Source organism: Oncorhynchus keta, chromosome 25, assembly GCF_023373465.1.
Source record: "Oncorhynchus keta strain PuntledgeMale-10-30-2019 chromosome 25, Oket_V2, whole genome shotgun sequence".
NCBI lineage: Eukaryota > Metazoa > Chordata > Actinopteri > Salmoniformes > Salmonidae > Oncorhynchus > Oncorhynchus keta.
Genome location: NC_068445.1, coordinates 41796542 through 41816769, shown reverse-complemented (window position 1 = coordinate 41816769; position 20228 = coordinate 41796542). Strand labels below are relative to the sequence as shown.

The window sequence follows — 20228 nt, the reverse complement described above, 5'->3', positions numbered from 1 at the left end:
TAGGAACATCTGCTCTTTCCATGAGACTGACCAGGTGAAAGATATGATCCCTTATTGATGTCACCTGTTAAATCCACTTTATTTAACTAGGCAAGTCAGTTAAGAACAAATTTACAATGACGGGCCTACCCCGGGTCAAAGCCTAACGACGCTGAGCCAATGGTGCACCTCCCTATGAAAATCTCCAATCACGGCCGGATGTGATACAGCCTGGAATCTAAACCAGGGTCTGTAGTGACGACTCGAGCACTACGATACAGTGCCTTAGACCGCGGCACCAATCAGTGTAGATGAAGGGAAGGAGACAGGTTTTAAAAAATCATTTTTAAGCCATGAGACATGGATTGTGTATCTGTGTGTACAAGTCTTTTTTATTTATTTACAATAACAGCCATACATAAACAAAGTAAACACATTTCAACAAACATCAATGACATCACACCTGCTGCGACCCACGTGTTTTCAGCGCAGCCAGACATCATGTACATCTCACAACCACACCCCCTAAGTGTGCCATTCAGAGGGTGAACGGACAAGACAAAATATTTCAGTGGCTTTGAACAGGGTATGATAGTAGGTGGGGTTGCAAGTCAATATTAGGAAGTTATTAATAATGTTTTGTACACTCAGTGTATATTATGTAATAGGGAATAGGGTTCATTTCAGATGTAACCTAGGTGTGACATTGTGTGATGTCTGATGATGTCATCAGAGCTCGCCGTGGTGCAGTGTTGATGACGCCATCAGAACTCTTCATGATTGTGTCTCAGCGGCTCCTGGCTGGGCTGAATGAAGACACCCTCCATAGCCTTCCAGTAGTTGTTCTGGTTGGCAGTACCCATGCCGTGCACCTCCCTTTGCCCGCGGATGGGGTTGCCGTACTGCTCACCCGTCACGGTCAGGAAGGCAGCGGTGCCGACGTGTTTGAAGCGCACCGCCTCGTCCCGCTCCCAGATGGAGCCGTCACACTGCACCTTCCACACGTCCAGGTCATCCCCCTCGCCGTTCTCGCCGAACGCACTCACCTCCTAAAAGGTTGACGAACAGCATTGAGGGTTAGTGGCGTGTCTGTGTGTGTTTATGCCTACGTGTTCTCTTACGCGTGCGTGTGTGTTTGTGTGTGACCTGGTTACAGGACGTTGACTAGCTAAAATAGCGTGTGTTGTATTACCTGACTATTGACAGCAGCCACCTAGGTGTGTGTGTGTTTGTTACCTGGTTACAGGACGGTGACTAGCTAAAATAGCGTGTGTTGTATTACCTGACTATTGACAGCAGCCACCTAGGTGTGTGTGTGCCCACTTCCGCTCTTACCTGGTTGTTGGACAGTGGCGAGCTGAAGTGGTGTGTGTGGAGGTTACGTCCCGTGGTCATGTGCGTGATGCGGATGGCCTGCCCACACTGGATGGGCACGCCGCGTTGGCAGGTCCCGTTGGGCTTCCCCCGAATCCTCCAGTAACTGTTGGCGTCATCTGCACTCTCCACACCCGTCACAGACTGCTGCCCACTTCCTACAGTTTAACAAGGAGTCAACAGCTTTACCTCAACCGCCATCTGGTCTTCATTCCCCTCTTCCTAGCCAGAGAGGTGGTGGGCAATCATTTGTGGAACATTCCAACAGAAATCTGTTACAAAAACTTTGTAAAGTACAAGGTTGCCAACAAAAACAACAGCATACAAAAGTAGCACGACCAATTCACCTAGCTGACGAAAAGGCATCAACTCACCGCATAGCTTACTCATGTTTGTCTATAGGCTACCAGAGTTAGGACATTTTTCAGAATAAACATTGAGAGTGAAAAACGTAATGAAATAGCCCATGCCCTTCCCAGTATCTTATTCTGCCGCTATACAAGTTCCACAAATTATACACCCCCCCAAGAGAGGTATCAGTTCATATAGAAGACTACAGGGTAGTGTTGTGTGTCTTGTATAGTATACAGCTTCCATATAGCCTACCTGTTCAGGGAACAGTCAAGTGGAGCTTCAAAGCCTAAAATGTGTAGCCTCAAGAACACAAAAGCAGCACTTGGTTTGAATAATTGAGGTCAGTTTTAATTCCACTCAATGGCACGAAATGGCTGGCTACACCTGTAATAGTGTACAGAGTTACAGTTAAATCCCTCCTCCTTTGGGTTCTGTTGTGTATTAGACTACAGTACACCCGTGTCCGGTGCAACTGACACCTCTCTGGGGATGGCAAGATTTGCATGAACAGCGAAGCTTATATTTAGCTGTAAACTACACTAGGCTAAGACCTCCTACTACCATCTATGTCTCGATCAGTGGTTAAAAAAAAAGAAGAAATGTATCCAATAGCCACACTTGAACGTAAGCACCTGCTTATTGTGTTGCTATAAAAATGGTATACGTTGGATTGATGGGATCCATCGTTGCAACAGTGTTCCCACTCGATTGAGACACCGTAGCGAGCTCGATTCTCGACTAATCTAGGTCGACTGCACATAAATAGCAGTCATAGAGACTAACAGAGAGTGTATGGTTATTATATACTCATTTAAACGCTTTATACATTTAGCTTAAATCTCTCCTTTTGACCTGTAGTTATGATATGTGGACCAACCGGTGTATTGCTTGCTATAGGTTGGGCTTGATGTGTGTGTTCATTAACTGAAACACACCAATATTCTGATTTAACGACATTGATTCTTGGTCAATCGCCTAACTGAACTTTGGGATGAAGGTCTATGATGATGGCTTACCTGAGCCGTATTTGACATCATGGGAGTGCAGCCGAACGTTGTGTCTCGTGTTCAGCAATTTCACAAGTGAACCGCAGGTGACATAGTTGAACTCGGACTCCCGCCCCTGGCATTTGGACCACAAAAGAACGACCAACAACGATTTGATGAAGCCGCGGAGAGCGTGAATTAATCCCATGTTTGTGTCTATGCGGACATAACCGAGAGCGAAAGGATGTGAAGCTAGAGGACAGGCACTTTCAAATGTAATGCTGATGTAAACCAATCAGAGCTTGACAAGTCCCTGAACACGGAAGTAAAGGATAACACACGCTGTTCTGTGATTGGTTGAAGTACGTGTGACGTCACGTATAATGATAATACGTTTGGAAGACGGAAATGAAAAGATTGTTAGAAAACTACTGAGGATACAACACAATATTGCCTTTTGTCAGAGGAAAACAACACACGATTGTCATGTTGTTAAAGACTCTAGCGCTCAAGCCATATGGTTCTCTCTGCTACCGAACGGCAAGCGGTACCGGTGCACCAGGTTTGGAACCAACAGGACCCTGAACAGCTTCTTTACCCCCAAGCCATGGGACTGCTCAACAAGGCTGCTTTCACTGACTCTGTGCACACACACTAGACTGCTACCTATATGTACTGTACATAGTTACCTCAATTACCTTGTACCCCTGCACATTAACTAGGTACTGGTAGTCCCTGTATATAGCCATGTTATTATCTCGTACATTTACATTTACATTTAAGTCATCGACTCGGTACCTGTACTCCCTCTGTATAGCAATGTTATTATCTCGTACCCCTGCACATCGACTCGGTACCTGTACTCCTCTGTATAGCCATGTTATTATCTCGTACCCCTGCGCATCGACTCGGTACCTGTACTCCCTCTGTATAGCAATGTTATTATCTCGTACCCCTGCATATCGACTCGGTACTGGTACTCTCTGTATATAGCCATGTTATTACCTCGTACCCCTGCACATTAACTAGGTACTGGTACTCCCTGTATATAGCCATGTTATTACCTCGTACCCCTGCACATTAACTAGGTACTGGTACTCCCTGTATATAGCCATGTTATTACCTCGTACCCCTGCACATCGACTCGGTACTGGTACTCCCTGTATATAGCCATGTTATTACCTCGTACCCTGCACATTAACTAGGTACTGGTACTCCTGTATATAGCCATGTTATTACCTCGTACCCCTGCACATAAACTAGGTACTGGTAGTCCCTGTATATAGCCATGTTATTACCTCGTACCCCTGCACATTAACTAGGTACTGGTAGTCCCTGTATATAGCCATGTTATTACCTCGTACCCCTGCACATGAACTAGGTACTGGTACTCCCTGTATATAGCCATGTTATTACCTCGTACCCCTGCACATTAACTAGGTACTGGTAGTCCCTGTATATAGCCATGTTATTACCTCGTACCCTGCACATTAACTAGGTACTGGTAGTCCCTGTATATAGCCATGTTATTACCTCGTACCCCTGCACATTAACTAGGTACTGGTAGTCCCTGTATATAGCCATGTTATTACCTCGTACCCTGCACATTAACTAGGTACTGGTAGTCCCTGTATATAGCCATGTTATTACCTCGTACCCCTGCACATCAACTAGGTACTGGTACTCCCTGTATATAGCCATGTTATTACCTCGTACCCCTGCACATCGACTCGGTACTGGTACTCCCTGTATATAGCCATGTTATTACCTCGTACCCCTGCACATTAACTAGGTACTGGTACTCCCTGTATATAGCCATGTTATTACCTCGTACCCCTGCACATTAACTAGGTACTGGTAGTCCCTGTATATAGCCATGTTATTACCTCGTACCCCTGCACATTAACTAGGTACTGGTACTCCCTGTATATAGCCATGTTATTACCTCGTACCCCTGCACATTAACTAGGTACTGGTAGTCCCTGTATATAGCCATGTTATTACCTCGTACCCCTGCACATTAACTAGGTACTGGTACTCCCTGTATATAGCCATGTTATTACCTCGTACCCCTGCACATTAACTAGGTACTGGTACTCCTGTATATAGCCATGTTATTACCTCGCACCCCTGCACATTAACTAGGTACTGGTACTCCCTGTATATAGCCATGTTATTACCTCGTACCCCTGCACATTAACTAGGTACTGGTACTCCCTGTATATAGCCATGTTATTACCTCGTACCCCTGCACATTAACTAGGTACTGGTACTCCCTGTGTATAGCAATGTTATTATCTCGCCCCTGCACATCGACTCGGTACTGGTACTCTCTGTATATAGCCATGTTATTACCTCGTACCCCTGCACATTAACTTGGTACTGGTACTCCCTGTATATAGCCATATTATTACCTCGTACCCTGCACATTAACTAGGTACTGGTAGTCCCTGTATATAGCCATGTTATTACCTTGTACCCCTGCACATTAACTAGGTACTGGTAGTCCCTGTATATAGCCATGTTATTATCTCGTACCCCTGCACATTAACTAGGTACAGTAGTCCCTGTATATAGCCATGTTATTATCTCGTACCCCTGCACATTAACTAGGTACAGTAGTCCCTGTATATAGCCATGTTATTATCTCGTACCCCTGCGCATCGACTCGGTACCTGTACTCCCTCTGTATAGCAATGTTATTATCTCGTACCCCTGCATATCGACTCGGTACCTGTACTCCCTCTGTATAGCCATGTTATTATCTCGTACCCCTGCGCATCGACTCGGTACCTGTACTCCCTCTGTATAGCAATGTTATTATCTCGTACCCCTGCATATCGACTCGGTACTGGTACTCTCTGTATATAGCCATGTTATTACCTCGTACCCCTGCACATTAACTAGGTACTGGTACTCCCTGTATATAGCCATGTTATTACCTCGTACCCCTGCACATTAACTAGGTACTGGTACTCCCTGTATATAGCCATGTTATTACCTCGTACCCCTGCACATCGACTCGGTACTGGTACTCCTGTATATAGCCATGTTATTACCTCGTACCCCTGCACATTAACTAGGTACTGGTACTCCCTGTATATAGCCATGTTATTACCTCGTACCCCTGCACATAAACTAGGTACTGGTAGTCCCTGTATATAGCCATGTTATTACCTCGTACCCTGCACATTAACTAGGTACTGGTAGTCCCTGTATATAGCCATGTTATTACCTCGTACCCCTGCACATGAACTAGGTACTGGTACTCCTGTATATAGCCATGTTATTACCTCGTACCCTGCACATTAACTAGGTACTGGTAGTCCCTGTATATAGCCATGTTATTACCTCGTACCCCTGCACATTAACTAGGTACTGGTAGTCCCTGTATATAGCCATGTTATTACCTCGTACCCCTGCACATTAACTAGGTACTGGTAGTCCCTGTATATAGCCATGTTATTACCTCGTACCCTGCACATTAACTAGGTACTGGTAGTCCCTGTATATAGCCATGTTATTACCTCGTACCCTGCACATGAACTAGGTACTGGTACTCCCTGTATATAGCCATGTTATTACCTCGTACCCCTGCACATTAACTAGGTACTGGTAGTCCCTGTATATAGCCATGTTATTACCTCGTACCCCTGCACATTAACTAGGTACTGGTACTCCCTGTATATAGCCATGTTATTACCTCGTACCCCTGCACATTAACTAGGTACTGGTAGTCCTTGTATATAGCCATGTTATTACCTCGTACCCCTGCACATTAACTAGGTACTGGTACTCCCTGTATATAGCCATGTTATTACCTCGTACCCTGCACATTAACTAGGTACTGGTAGTCCCTGTATATAGCCATGTTATTACCTCGTACCCCTGCACATTAACTAGGTACTGGTACTCCCTGTATATAGCCATGTTATTACCTCGTACCCCTGCACATTAACTAGGTACTGGTACTCCCTGTATATAGCCATGTTATTACCTCGTACCCCTGCACATTAACTAGGTACTGGTACTCCCTGTATATAGCCATGTTATTACCTCGTACCCTGCACATTAACTAGGTACTGGTACTCCCTGTATATAGCCATGTTATTACCTCGTACCCCTGCACATTAACTAGGTACTGGTACTCCCTGTGTATAGCAATGTTATTATCTCGTACCCCTGCACATCGACTCGGTACTGGTACTCTCTGTATATAGCCATGTTATTACCTCGTACCCTGCACATTAACTTGGTACTGGTACTCCCTGTATATAGCCATATTATTACCTCGTACCCCTGCACATTAACTAGGTACTGGTAGTCCCTGTATATAGCCATGTTATTACCTCGTACCCTGCACATTAACTAGGTACTGGTAGTCCCTGTATATAGCCATGTTATTACCTCATACCCCTGCACATTAACTAGGTACTGGTAGTCCCTGTATATAGCCATGTTATTACCTCGTACCCCTGCACATTAACTAGGTACTGGTACTCCTGTATATAGCCATGTTATTACCTCGTACCCCTGCACATTAACTAGGTACTGGTACTCCCTGTATATAGCCATGTTATTACCTCGTACCCCTGCACATTAACTAGGTACTGGTACTCCCTGTATATAGCCATGTTATTACCTCGTACCCCTGCACATTAACTAGGTACTGGTACTCCCTGTATATAGCCATGTTATTACCTCGTACCCTGCACATTAACTAGGTACTGGTACTCCCTGTATATAGCCATGTTATTACCTCGTACCCCTGCACATTAACTAGGTACTGGTACTCCCTGTATATAGCCATGTTATTACCTCGTACCCCTGCACATTAACTAGGTACTGGTACTCCCTGTGTATAGCAATGTTATTATCTCGTACCCCTGCACATCGACTCGGTACTGGTACTCTCTGTATATAGCCATGTTATTACCTCGTACAACTGCACATTAACTTGGTACTGGTACTCCCTGTATATAGCCATATTATTACCTCGTACCCCTGCACATTAACTAGGTACTGGTACTCCCTGTATATAGCCATGTTATTACCTCGTACCCCTGCACATTAACTAGGTACTGGTAGTCCCTGTATATAGCCATGTTATTACCTCGTACCCCTGCACATTAACTAGGTACTGGTAGTCCCTGTATATAGCCATGTTATTACCTCATACCCCTGCACATTAACTAGGTACTGGTACTCCCTGTATATAGCCATGTTATTACCTCGTACCCCTGCACATTAACTAGGTACTGGTAGTCCCTGTATATAGCCATGTTATTGTTATTTGTTATTCAGTGTGTGTTTATTCCTCATGTCACTATTTCTATGTTTTTATCTAAGTCTGCCTTGTTGGAAACTGACCCAGAAGTAAGCATTTAGTCTACGTCTGTTGTTTACCAAGCATGTGACAAATCAAATGTTTACATAAAAATAAAAATAAAATGTTTTATTTAGTAGGTAATCAAAGACCCCTTGATATTACTTGGGTTTATATGTTTTTAAAAAAAAATGGAGTATTTTTATGTGGCCATTGTACACAGACCCCATTGGCCAACCATATCATTCAATGACTTCTCTTTCCTCCATATGCACTATATATAGCTGGACATGTAAAAATAAATTATACTTTCACCTGCTCTGTGCTTTCAGGTCAAATCAAATCAAATCAAATTTATTTATATAGCCCTTCGTACATCAGCTGATATCTCAAAGTGCTGTACAGAAACCCAGCCTAAAACCCCAAACAGCAAACAATGCAGGTGTAAAAGCACGGTCAATGGTCAATGATATTAAGGAGAGGAGGAGACAAGAAAAGAAGGTACGGAGAGAAACCCTACTATATGGCCCTTATACAGTATATATACACACACACACACAGTCCTTTCTGTAAACCTATGAATTAAAAGGCACTATTTGGAGTCAGGTTACTATTTATTACATGTCCCAGAATCTGTCCTTAAGTAGAATGACTTCATGGGACGTTTCATTCCCGGGCCGACCTATCGTGTCCCAGAGAAAGGGATGACGATCCTTCCCAGTTTCTGGGAGAGGTATATCTCCCTCCTGGTCTGTCTGTTAAGGCTGGACAGGGCGGCCTGGAGGATTCCCCTCAGAGTCGTAGTGGTAGAGTCCGAACCCCGGGAGCCGCTGCTCACTGGAGGGAGACGGCCTGTGTACCTGTGATGAGGGGTCTGGCCAAGCTTCTGTGAAAATAGGAGGAGAAATCCATGATCTATTATGTATCCTAACTACACAGTCCAGTTTAAATCAGGAGTCACCAACCGTCCTCCTGGAGAGCTACTGGATGTGCCAGCTTCTGCTCCAGCCCTATACAAGCACCTGATTCAGCCAATCCCGGTTCTAAGGCGCAAATTATTAGTTAGAATCAGGTGTGTTAGATAGGGCTGGAATGCACCGCATACACACACACACACACACACACACCTGATTGGGATTGACATGAAGGTCTGAAAAGCACATTATTTAAAAAATATATTTTTTAATGATCATTTGCAAGAAAATGTAAATGAGCTGTTAACACGCGGAGATACCACATACAGTATTGTCTGCCTGTCAGGGGAAGAAGCAGAAAAATACTGGAATTATTTGTATTTTGGTTGTTATCAGTTTCAACATATCTCAGAGAAGGCTCAACTTGCCCAACTGCCATAACTACCACACATTCATCCGTCTTTCACTCTGGACATTTACATTAATTATGGGTCATTCAACCAATTAGGTGCATTTTGAGTAGTGTAATTTGTGAAAAAAAAACCAGTTTTATTTCACCAAATTTTTACTTTCTGCAAGCACAGGAAATTCAGCACACCGGATTTTACACTATGAGTTCACTATTAGATGTTCATTGTTTCTTTAGATTTAAAAAAAAAGGAATAGTTTCACCCTATTAGGGACATATTGTGTTTTTAAAATGAACATTAAACACAAATCACATGCAATAAATTATCTTTTTCACAAATGACTTTGTCAAAGCAACAAAAAAGCTAGGGCTTTACAATGAATGTGAAAACTTCAATAAACGTTGGGGTTAAGTAGGTTAAATAGTAAAAGTCACAGAGGATGGACATTTTAAAATGCTGAATTTTGGCTCTAGCAAGTCTTTATTCATATATAAAACTAAATCTGATGTATTGCATTTTCCATCTGGTCGATATTAAATGGTACTTCATTTAATATAGCAGGTGTTTAAAAATGCAATATTTGTGCAAAATTTCTCATAACGCTAACAAAGGGACGCAAAGGCATTCAATTGGCGGATATGGAATGACCCATATACTCTTGATGAATAGAACTTCTAAATACCTTGGGAGTTTAATTCAACAGTCCCCATCAGAACCCAACATATAAGCTTGTTTTACTCCAATGTTTGTAAACGATGTAAATCTAAACAAACACTATATTACCTTCAGAAATGGTATAAAGTTGATATCATAGATGGTCAGTCCTTGCATCCATAGCTCTATCTATGAATTAGAGTGGTTACATTTCTCCAGGCCCGTCCCTCAGCTTTTTTTTTTTTAACCAAAACAGACACACGCGGGGGGATATTGTTTCAATTGTCGATTCTAGTTTAAATGTCAATCCTTACACACACACACGGGCGCACTTACCTTTTTGTTGAAAAGCTCAGGGTTAATGTATTTTGCCTTTGCATCGGCATGGGTGTCAAAGGCAGTCTTATTCAGCCAGTCCTGTTGCTCCATCCTCAGAATGGTTGACGACTGCTCCTCTGGTACCTCTTTCGTGTTTCCTGTGCACTGATTGGTCGAGGGGTCCAGGTCAAGTCCTTCGACCGAAGAGATCACAACATATTTAGGTGTGGGTGATGGAAAGGCGTCAACCGCCAATGGACCAGCAGCAGTTACATTCAATGGAGATACATTAATCTCCTTGTCTAACGTTGATGTCTTCTTCTGATCATGGAGGGCAGAGTTATCAGGTGTAGGGCTGATAAACAGCGGGGCCCCGTCTGCTTTTCTGGCCTGGAGAAGTTTCAGCAGGACTTTGGAAACTACCATCTCTAGCTCCTTGTAGGTCCCTCTTCTCTCAAGGAAAGCTTTGAATTCCTCATTCAGGTACTGAGCCATGGGGTCGCAGAGACTGACAATGGATGACGGGGCTTGGGAAGAGGGGCCTGAGGTTCTGCTGAACAGAACTGTGTCTTCATCCGGCATCCATTCCTGGTCCTGGTCCAACAGTTTTAGATTTCTGAAGAGGTCACATTCTGATATGAGAGAATAACCTTGACTGTTTTCGGGGTCGGAGCTTCCCGGCTCATCCATCCCATTCAAACTGTGGTCGGAGTCTGAGCTTCCCGGCTCATCCATCCTCTTCAGACTGTTGTCGGGGTCGAAGCTTCCCGGCTCATCCATCCTCTTCAGACTGTTGTCGGGGTCGGAGCTTCCCGGCTCATCCATCCTCTTCAGACTGTTGTCGGGGTCGGAGCTATCTGGCTCATCCATCCTCTTCAGACTGTTGTCGGGGTCTGAGCTATCTGGCTCATCCATCCTCTTCAAACTGTTGTCGGGGTCGGAGCTTCCCGGCTCATCCATCCCTTTCAAACTGTGGTCGGAGTCTGAGCTTCCCGGCTCATCCATCCTCTTCAGACTGTTGTCGGGGTCGGAGCTTCCCGGCTCATCCATCCTCTTCAGACTGTTGTCGGGGTCGGAGCTTCCCGGCTCATCCATCCTCTTCAGACTGTTGTCGGGGTCGGAGCTTCCCGGCTCATCCATCCTCTTCAGACTGTTGTCGGGGTCTGAGCTATCTGGCTCATCCATCCTCTTCAAACTGTTGTCGGGGTCGGAGCTTCCCGGCTCATCCACCCCTTTCAAACTGTGGTCGGAGTCTGAGCTTCCCGGCTCATCCATCCTCTTCAGACTGTTGTCGGGGTCTGAGCTTCCCGGCTCATCCATCCTCTTCAGACTGTTGTCGGGGTCTGAGCTTCCCGGCTCATCCATCGTCTTCAGACTGTGGTCGGGGTCTGAGCTGCCCACCACATCCATCCTCATCAGACTGTTGTCAGGGTCTGAGCTTCCCACCACATCCATCCTCATCAGACTGTTGTCGGGGTCTGAGCTATCTGGCTCATCCATCGTCTTCAGACTGTGGTCGGAGTCTAAGCTATCTGGCTCATCCATCGTCTTCAGACTGTGGTCGGGGTCTGAGCTTCCCACCACATCCATCCTCATCAGACTGTTGTCGGGGTCTGAGCTATCTGGCTCATCCATCCTCTTCAAACTGTTGTCGGGGTCGGAGCTTCCCGGCTCATCCATCCTCTTCAGACTGTTGTCGGGGTCGGAGCTTCCCGGCTCATCCATCCTCATCAGACTGTTGTCAGGGTCTGAGCTGCCCACCACATCCATCCTCATCAGACTGTTGTCAGGGTCTGAGCTGCCCACCACATCCATCCTCGTCAGACTGTTGTCAGTGTCTGAGCTGCCCACCACATCCATCCTCATCAGACTGTTGTCAGGGTCTGAGCTGCCCACCACATCCATCCTCATCAGACTGTTGTCAGGGTCTGAGCTGCCCACCACATCCATCCTCATCAGACTGTTGTCAGGGTCTGAGCTGCCCACCACATCCATCCTCATCAGACTGTTGTCAGGGTCTGAGCTGCCCACCTCATCCATCCTCTTCAGAATCCAGACGTTATAACGGCCTGTAACAGGCCTAATGTTCTTTCAATGTAGACTACGTAGGCCGAGTCATGTTTTTTTTGCAAACAAAAAAGGCTTGGCTTACTACCTGTCCAATCACTTGTTTCAGCGATTGGACAAATGCATAATGGGAACAATAGAATTAAAAAGAATTAGAATGTTGGCCAATTATGCATCATCCATTATGTCATTGAGAAGAAAATAAGTCATTCACAGAACATAGAAACAAAGAAATATTATTCAGATTTCTGAATGTTTTATTTCTGTGATGATCAGTCTTTGTTTTTCCTTTGACTAAAGGGGGGGGAAAAAAAGAGAGAAATAAATCCTAAAACACGTCACATAGAAATACCATTTTGATCCAATAGAGGTCACGTGAATCCATAAAATTAGATTACGGATTTCAATGCAGCGGTGAGTCAGTCGGACGAGCTGTGTACTTTTTCCGATCGAATTCCATGATTTATTATGATTGTGTATGATGTGTATGATGTGTATGATGTGTATGCTAGAGAGGCGGATTACAGTTGTTTTTTTTAAAACTCAACGCGTTTTTAAATATAGTGTGCTCGCTTGCAATAGTCTTTCCTATTTGATACAATAATTGAACAATTGTAGGCCTGTTTCTTATATGTTCATCCATTTGTAGGTATGCTAGGGCCATTGCCTCTATATGATTAGTCTGTGAAAGTGACCATAGTGACGTTTTTTTCCCCCAGTCTGAGCGGAATGAGTTCAGTTGCCTTCCAGTGCGTTAGTTTGGCAGCTCGCTGTCCAATCCGCAGGCAGTCGGCTTACATCGGGACATGCTTTTATGGATCAATAAGAAGATGCTCAATGGGGCTAAGCAAAATATGTTTTTTCTAATCCGGATATGCAAATGACCTGATTCGCTGACTCAAATCATATAGGTGGAATTACCACGAAGTAAGGCAATTGGGGACAACAAGAACAAGTAGATTGTGTTCTTGTGAGTGTTTTAAATGAGTAATTATCTACAACGTTCAGGAGATGATCACGTTTCGCGGCTACAATATTTCTCTAAATTCCGTACGTAGATTTTTTATTTTTTAAAGTAAACACCACAAACTCATGTCGGGAAAAGAAAAAGGTGAAACTAATCTACGCCCGTTTCTGATAAAAACCTTAGGGCATCTAGCCTCGGGGGATGCCTTGCTCGATCACACCCTCCTTCCTTGCTCCTGGACTGCCCTGTCTCTTCCACCAATCCATTTGTTTCTTATGGACGGAAAAGAGCAGAAGCTATGAGCTGTCCGATCAGGTCCATTGTTTACCGAGTCCACTGTTGAATTGTCGCAAAACCGGTGAATTGAACATCGATACATTGTTGCGAGGCAGCTGTGTTGCGCGGAGGGAACAAAATAGCGCTGTAGTTTGAATCGCTCTGTCTGTCTGCTGTGCTGTGTCCCCTTTTCCACCAGCGTCCAGCGATAATGCCTCAACCCAAAGTCAAATTGGTGGTGACAGGAGATGATTTTGGGTACTGTCCGAAGAGGAATCAGGGGGATAGTGGATTGTTTCCCAAGCCGGGGGCATATGTAATGTGTCCCTTTTGGTTAACGCCTCATTAGCGAAATAAGCCACCGAGCTGGTCAAAATTAGATGTAGTAAAGTAGGCTACATGGTTTACTTTCATAGCTAATTTGTGACGTTTAATAGACTACAGATAAATTACATTAAGGGTGTGTTCGTAAATTAAATCTGGAATGTCACAGTGCGCTATGGTCGTTCGTATATTCAGTGTTGTCAGATTGTCCATTCATAAAATGCAGAGAGTTTCGCTCTGAGCGTTCAGAGCCACACTGGACGCTCGTGCCGAGGAGTAAGGTTGATCCGTGTTCTGACATCACAACGGCAGTCAAGCACCCAAACTAACTGGCCAATGTTGGCTACTTCCAGACACCAATGAGAGAACCCCTCACTCTGACCATTTTACTCACCAGAGCTGGTTAAACTGTTTTATAATCCAGAGTTTTGGTGACTGTTTACTGACACCTGCCACAGTCAAGGGGTGTTGAGTGTTAGTATATTAAATGTCTACTGAATACCATTTTTAAAACAATACATTCACAACATATTTCACAACACATTAAGTGTTAGCCACATATCTACAATACCAAATCCATGTGTACGTGTGTATAGTGTGTATGTTATCATGTGTGTGTGTATAGTGTGTATGTTATGATGTGTGTGTGTATATAGTGCGTATGTTATGATGTGTGTGTGTATAGTGTGTATGTTATCATGTGTGTGTGTATATAGTGCGTATGTTATGATGTGTGTGTGTATAGTGTGTATGTTATCATGTGTGTGTGTATAGTGCGTATGTTATGATGTGTGTGTGTATAGTGTGTATGTTATGATGTGTGTGTGTATAGTGTGTATGTTATGATGTGTGTGTGTATAGTGTGTATGTTATGATGTGTGTGTATATAGTGTGTATGTTATGATGTGTGTGTATATAGTGTGTATGTTATCATGTGTGTGTGTATATAGTGTGTATGTTATGATGTGTGTGTGTATATAGTGTGTATGTTATCATGTGTGTGTGTATAGTGCGTATGTTATGATGTGTGTGTGTATATAGTGTGTATGTTATGATGTGTGTGTGTATATAGTGTGTATGTTATCATGTGTGTGTGTATAGTGCGTATGTTATGATGTGTGTGTGTATAGTGTGTATGTTATCATGTGTGTGTATACGTGTCTATTCCTATGTTTGTGTTGCTTCACAGTCCCCGCTGTTCCATAAGATGTATTTTTTTGTCTTTGTGGGGTATGTATGGGTGTCTGAGCTGTGTGCCAGTAGTTCAAACAGACAGCTCAGTGCATTCAACATGTCACATATAGTAGTGATGAAGTCAATCTCTCCTCCACTTTGAGCCAGGAGAGACTGACATGCATATTATTAATATTAGCTCTCTGTGCACATCCAAGGGCCAGCCGTGCTGCCCTGTTCTGAGCCAATTGCAATTTTCCTAAGCCCCTCTTTGTGGCACCTGACCACACGACTGAACAGTAGTCCAGGTGTTACAAAACTAGGGCCTGTAGGACCTGCCTTGTTGATAGGGCTGTTAAGAAGGTAGAAACTAGGGCCTGTAGGACCTGCCTTGTTGATAGTGTTGTTAAGAAGGTAGAAACTGGGGCCTGTAGGACCTGCCTTGCTGATAGGGCTGTTAAGAAGGTAGAAACTAGGGCCTGTAGGACCTGCCTTGTTGATAGTGTTGTTAAGAAGGTAGAAACTAGGGCCTGTAGGACCTGCCTTGTTGATAGTGTTGTTAAGAAGGTAGAAACTAGGGCCTGTAGGACCTGCCTTGTTGATAGGGCTGTTAAGAAGGTAGAAACTAGGGCCTGTAGGACCTGCCTTGTTGATAGGGCTGTTAAGAAGGTAGAAACTAGGGCCTGTAGGACCTGCCTTGTTGATAGGGCTGTTAAGAAGGTAGAAACTAGGGCCTGTAGGACCTGCCTTGTTGATAGGGCTGTTAAGAAGGTAGAAACTAGGGCCTGTAGGACCTGCCTTGTTGATAGGGCTGTTAAGAAGGTAGAAACTAGGGCCTGTAGGACCTGCCTTGTTGATAGGGCTGTTAGGAAGGTAGAAACTAGGGCCTGTAGGACCTGCCTTGTTGATAGGGCTGTTAAGAAGGTAGAAACTAGGGCCTGTAGGACCTGCCTTGTTGATAGGGCTGTTAAGAAGGTAGAAACTAGGGCCTGTAGGACCTGCCTTGTTGATAGGGCTGTTAAGAAGGTAGAAACTAGGGCCTGTAGGACCTGCCTTGTTGATAGGGCTGTTAAGAAGGTAGAAACTAGGGCCTGTAGGACCTGCCTTGTTGATAGGGCTGTTAAGAAGGTAGAAACTAGGGCCTGTAGGACCTGCCTTGTTGATAGTGTTGTTAAGAAGGTAGAAACTAGGGCCTGTAGGACCTGCCTTGTTGATAGTGTTGTTAAGAAGGTAGAAACTAGGGCCTGTAGGACCTGCCTTGTTGATAGGGATGTTAAGAAGGTAGAAACTAGGGCCTGTAGGACCTGCCTTGTTGATAGGGCTGTTAAGAAGGTAGAAACTAGGGCCTGTAGGACCTGCGTTGTTGATAGTGTTGTTAAGAAGGTAGAAACTGGGGCCTGTAGGACCTGCCTTGCTGATAGGGCTGTTAAGAAGGTAGAAACTAGGGCCTGTAGGACCTGCCTTGTTGATAGTGTTGTTAAGAAGGTAGAAACTAGGGCCTGTAGGACCTGCCTTGTTGATAGTGTTGTTAAGAAGGTAGAAACTACGACCTGTAGGACCTGCCTTGTTGATAGTGTTGTTAAGAAGGTAGAAACTAGGGCCTGTAGGACCTGCCTTGTTGATAGGGATGTGAGGAAGGTAGAAACGAGGGCCTGTAGGACCTGCCTTGTTGATAGGGCTGTGAGGAAGGTAGAAACTAGGGCCTGTAGGACCTGCCTTGTTGATAGGGCTGTTAAGAAGGTAGAAACTAGGGCCTGTAGGACCTGCCTTGTTGATAGGGCTGTTAAGAAGGTAGAAACTAGGGCCTGTAGGACCTGCCTTGTTGATAGGGCTGTGAGGAAGGTAGAAACTAGGGCCTGTAGGACCTACCTTGTTGATAGGGCTGTGAGGAAGGTAGAAACTAGGGCCTGTAGGACCTGCCTTGTTGATAGGGCTGTGAGGAAGGTAGAAACTAGGGCCTGTAGGACCTGCCATGTTGACAGTGTTGTTAAGACAGAGGAGAACTTTATTATGGACAGACTTCTCCCCGTCTTAGCTACTGTGGTATCAATATGTTTTGAGAGGTCTTCAGTGAGATGTCGTGAGTGAGAGTGAGATGTTGTCAGTGAGAGTGAGATGTCAGTGAGATGTTATCAGTGAGAAGTTGTTAGTGAGAGTGAGATGTTGTCAGTGAGATATCTGCAGTGAGATGTTGTGAGTGAGATGTCTGCAGTGAGATGTTGACAGTGAGATGTCAGTGAGATGTTGTCAGTGAGATGTTGTCAGTGAGATGTTGTCAGTGAGACGTCGTCAGTGAGAGGTTTACAGTCCGTGTCCAAGAACACCATGGTAACCTGTCTAAATGACTACCCGCCCTGTAGCACTCACATCTGTAGCCATGAAGTCCTTTAAAAGGCTGGTCATGGCTCACATCAACACCATCCTCCCAGAAACCTTAGACCCAATCCAATTTGCATACCGCCACAACAGATCCCCAAATGATGCAATCTCTATTCCACTCCACACTGCCCTTTCTCACCTGGACAAAATGAACACCTATGTGAGAATGCTGTTCATTGACGACAGCGCCCTCAAAGCTCATCACTAAACTAAAGACGCTGGGACTGAACACCTCCCTCTGGATCCTGGACTTCCTGACAGGCTGCCCACAGTCGATAAGGGTAGGTAACAACACAGAGAGACCTGGCAGTGTGGTGCCAGGACAACAACCACTCCCTCAACATCGGTAAGACAAAGGAGCTGATTGTGGACTACAGGAAAAGGAGGGCTGAGCACTCCCCCATACACATCGACGGGGCTGTAGTGGAACAGGTCGAGAGCTTCAAGTTCCTCGGTGTCCAATTCACTAAGGAATTATCATGGTCCACACACACCAACACAATTGTGAAGAGGGCACAACACCTCTCCTCCCTTTAGGAGACTGAAAAGATTCGGCATGGGCTCCAGATCCTCAAAAAGTTCTACAGCTGAACCATTGAGAGCATCTTGACTGTCTGCATCACCTGTTTGGTATGGCAACTGCTTGGCATCTGACCGTAAGGCGCTAGAGGATTGTGGGTACGCCTCAGTCTACTTGCACATTCACCATTCCAGTGTTTAATTGCTATATTTTAATTACTTCGCCACCATGGACTTATCTTATCTTTCCTCATTTGCACTCACTGTATATAGACTTTTCTTTTTATAAATTGTATTATTGACTGTATGTTTGTTTATTCCATGTGTAACTCGAGTATTGTTTGTTGTCACACTGCTTTGCTTTATCTTGGCCAGGTCGCAGTTAAACATGATTGGTCAGGGGCGCAGCCATGGGTGGACCTGGGAGGGTATAGGCCCACCCATTTGGGAGACAGGCCCCACCCACTGAGTATTTCCCCACAAAATTACTTTATTACAGACATAAATACTCCTCAGTTTCACCAGCTGTTCAAGGTGGCTGGTCTCAGACGATACTGCCGGTGAAGAGGTCCCTGGGCTGGCATGGTTAGACGTGGTCTGCGGTTGTGAGGCCGTACTGCTAAATTCTCTAAAACAATGTTGGAGGCGGCTTATAGTAGAGAAATGAACATGAAATTCTCCGGCAACAGTTCTGGTGGATATTTCTGCAGTCAGCATGCCAATTGCGCGCTCCCTCAAAACTTGAGACATCGGTGGCATTGTGTGTGAAAAAACGGCACATTTTAGAGTGGCAATTTGTCCCCAGCACAAGGTGCACCTGTGTAATTGTCATGCTATTTAATAAGCTTCTTGATATTCCACACCTGTCAGGTGGATGGATTATCTTGGCAAAAGGAGAAATGCTCACTAACAGTGAGAAATGTTAAGACATTTGTGCACAAAAGTTGAGAGAAATAATCTATTTGTGCATATGGAAAATTGTCTGGGATATTTAATTTCAGCTCATGAAACATAGGACCAACACGGTACAAACTGCATTTATATTTTGGTTCGGTATAGTAGCTATTGGTTAACTATTTAACATTCTGTATTGACCCTTATTGCAATAACTTATGACTCATCACATACACTGTTGTTACAGTTTATTATCCATCTTGTTGCCTAGGCACTTTATCTGTACTTATCTACCTCAATTACCTCGTACACCTGCACATCAACACAGTACTGGTACCCTGTGTATATAGCGAAGTTATTTTTAATCAATGTGTATTTACTCCTTTTGCTATTTTACACAAAATTAAATCAAATGTGACTCGAGTATGGTGCCCTCTAGTGGCAGGTTGTCTCACTAGATGCCAAATTAAAAAGCCTGAACACTATCCCACCCAGTTCACCTTGCCAGGCCACTGACATTAATGTAGGCTATAACTTTCAGCTATGTGCATTGTTTCCCGATTTGAAATACAGACCAGACTATTATGGAAATGTGCCTTTCTGTGGTGTCACTCTGACCACAAACTTTGTCCCGCATTCACATCTTCTAGAAGGAACTGAATCCCTACACTCACTTACCTATTGTTGAATCTGGCCTTTCCCCTTCACGTCGACAGTAGATCTTGTTGCCCAGGGACTGCAGTTGAAAATTAATTTAAAAACACGCACTTTATTAAACAACAAATGTTGCACTGCCCCTCCAAAACAAACATTTTAAAGTGTTTCCATTCCACAACACATTTATTCACCCAGCCACAGGGGACAAGCTCCCAGCAGCCAGACACCCAGCCACAGGGGACAAGCTCCCAGCAGCCAGACACCCAGCCACAGGGGACAAGCTCCCAGCAGCCAGACACCCAGCCACAGGGGACAAGCTCCCAGCAGCCAGACACCCAGCCACAGGGGACAAGCTCCCAGCAGCCAGACACCCAGCCACAAGGACAAGCTCCCAGCAGCCAGACACCCAGCCACAGGGGACAAGCTCCCAGCAGCCAGACACCCAGCCACAGGGGACAAGCTCCCAGCAGCCAGACACCCAGCCACAGGGGACAAGCTCCCAGCAGCCAGACACCCAGCCACAGGGGACAAGCTCCCAGCAGCCAGACACCCAGCCACAGGGGACAAGCTCCCAGCAGCCAGACACCCAGCCACAGGGGACAAGCTCCCAGCAGCCAGACACCCAGCCACAGGGGACAAGCTCCCAGCAGCCAGACA

The 20228-nt window shown here is 44.9% G+C and overlaps 1 protein-coding gene across 1 annotated transcript; it reads right to left on the bottom strand.

Annotated features, from left to right (window-relative positions):
* Positions 1-344: 344 nt before the first annotated feature.
* On the bottom strand, positions 345-2970 carry LOC118375586 (stromal cell-derived factor 2-like protein 1). The gene is made up of 3 exons (XM_052479568.1): positions 2724-2970; positions 1315-1511; positions 345-1028 (listed from the first exon to the last, which is right to left on the bottom strand). The coding sequence occupies exons 1-3, from the start codon at positions 2899-2901 to the stop codon at positions 744-746; spliced, it is 660 nt and encodes a 219-aa protein (XP_052335528.1). The 5' UTR covers positions 2902-2970; the 3' UTR covers positions 345-743.
* Between the last annotated feature and the right edge of the window lie 17258 nt (positions 2971-20228).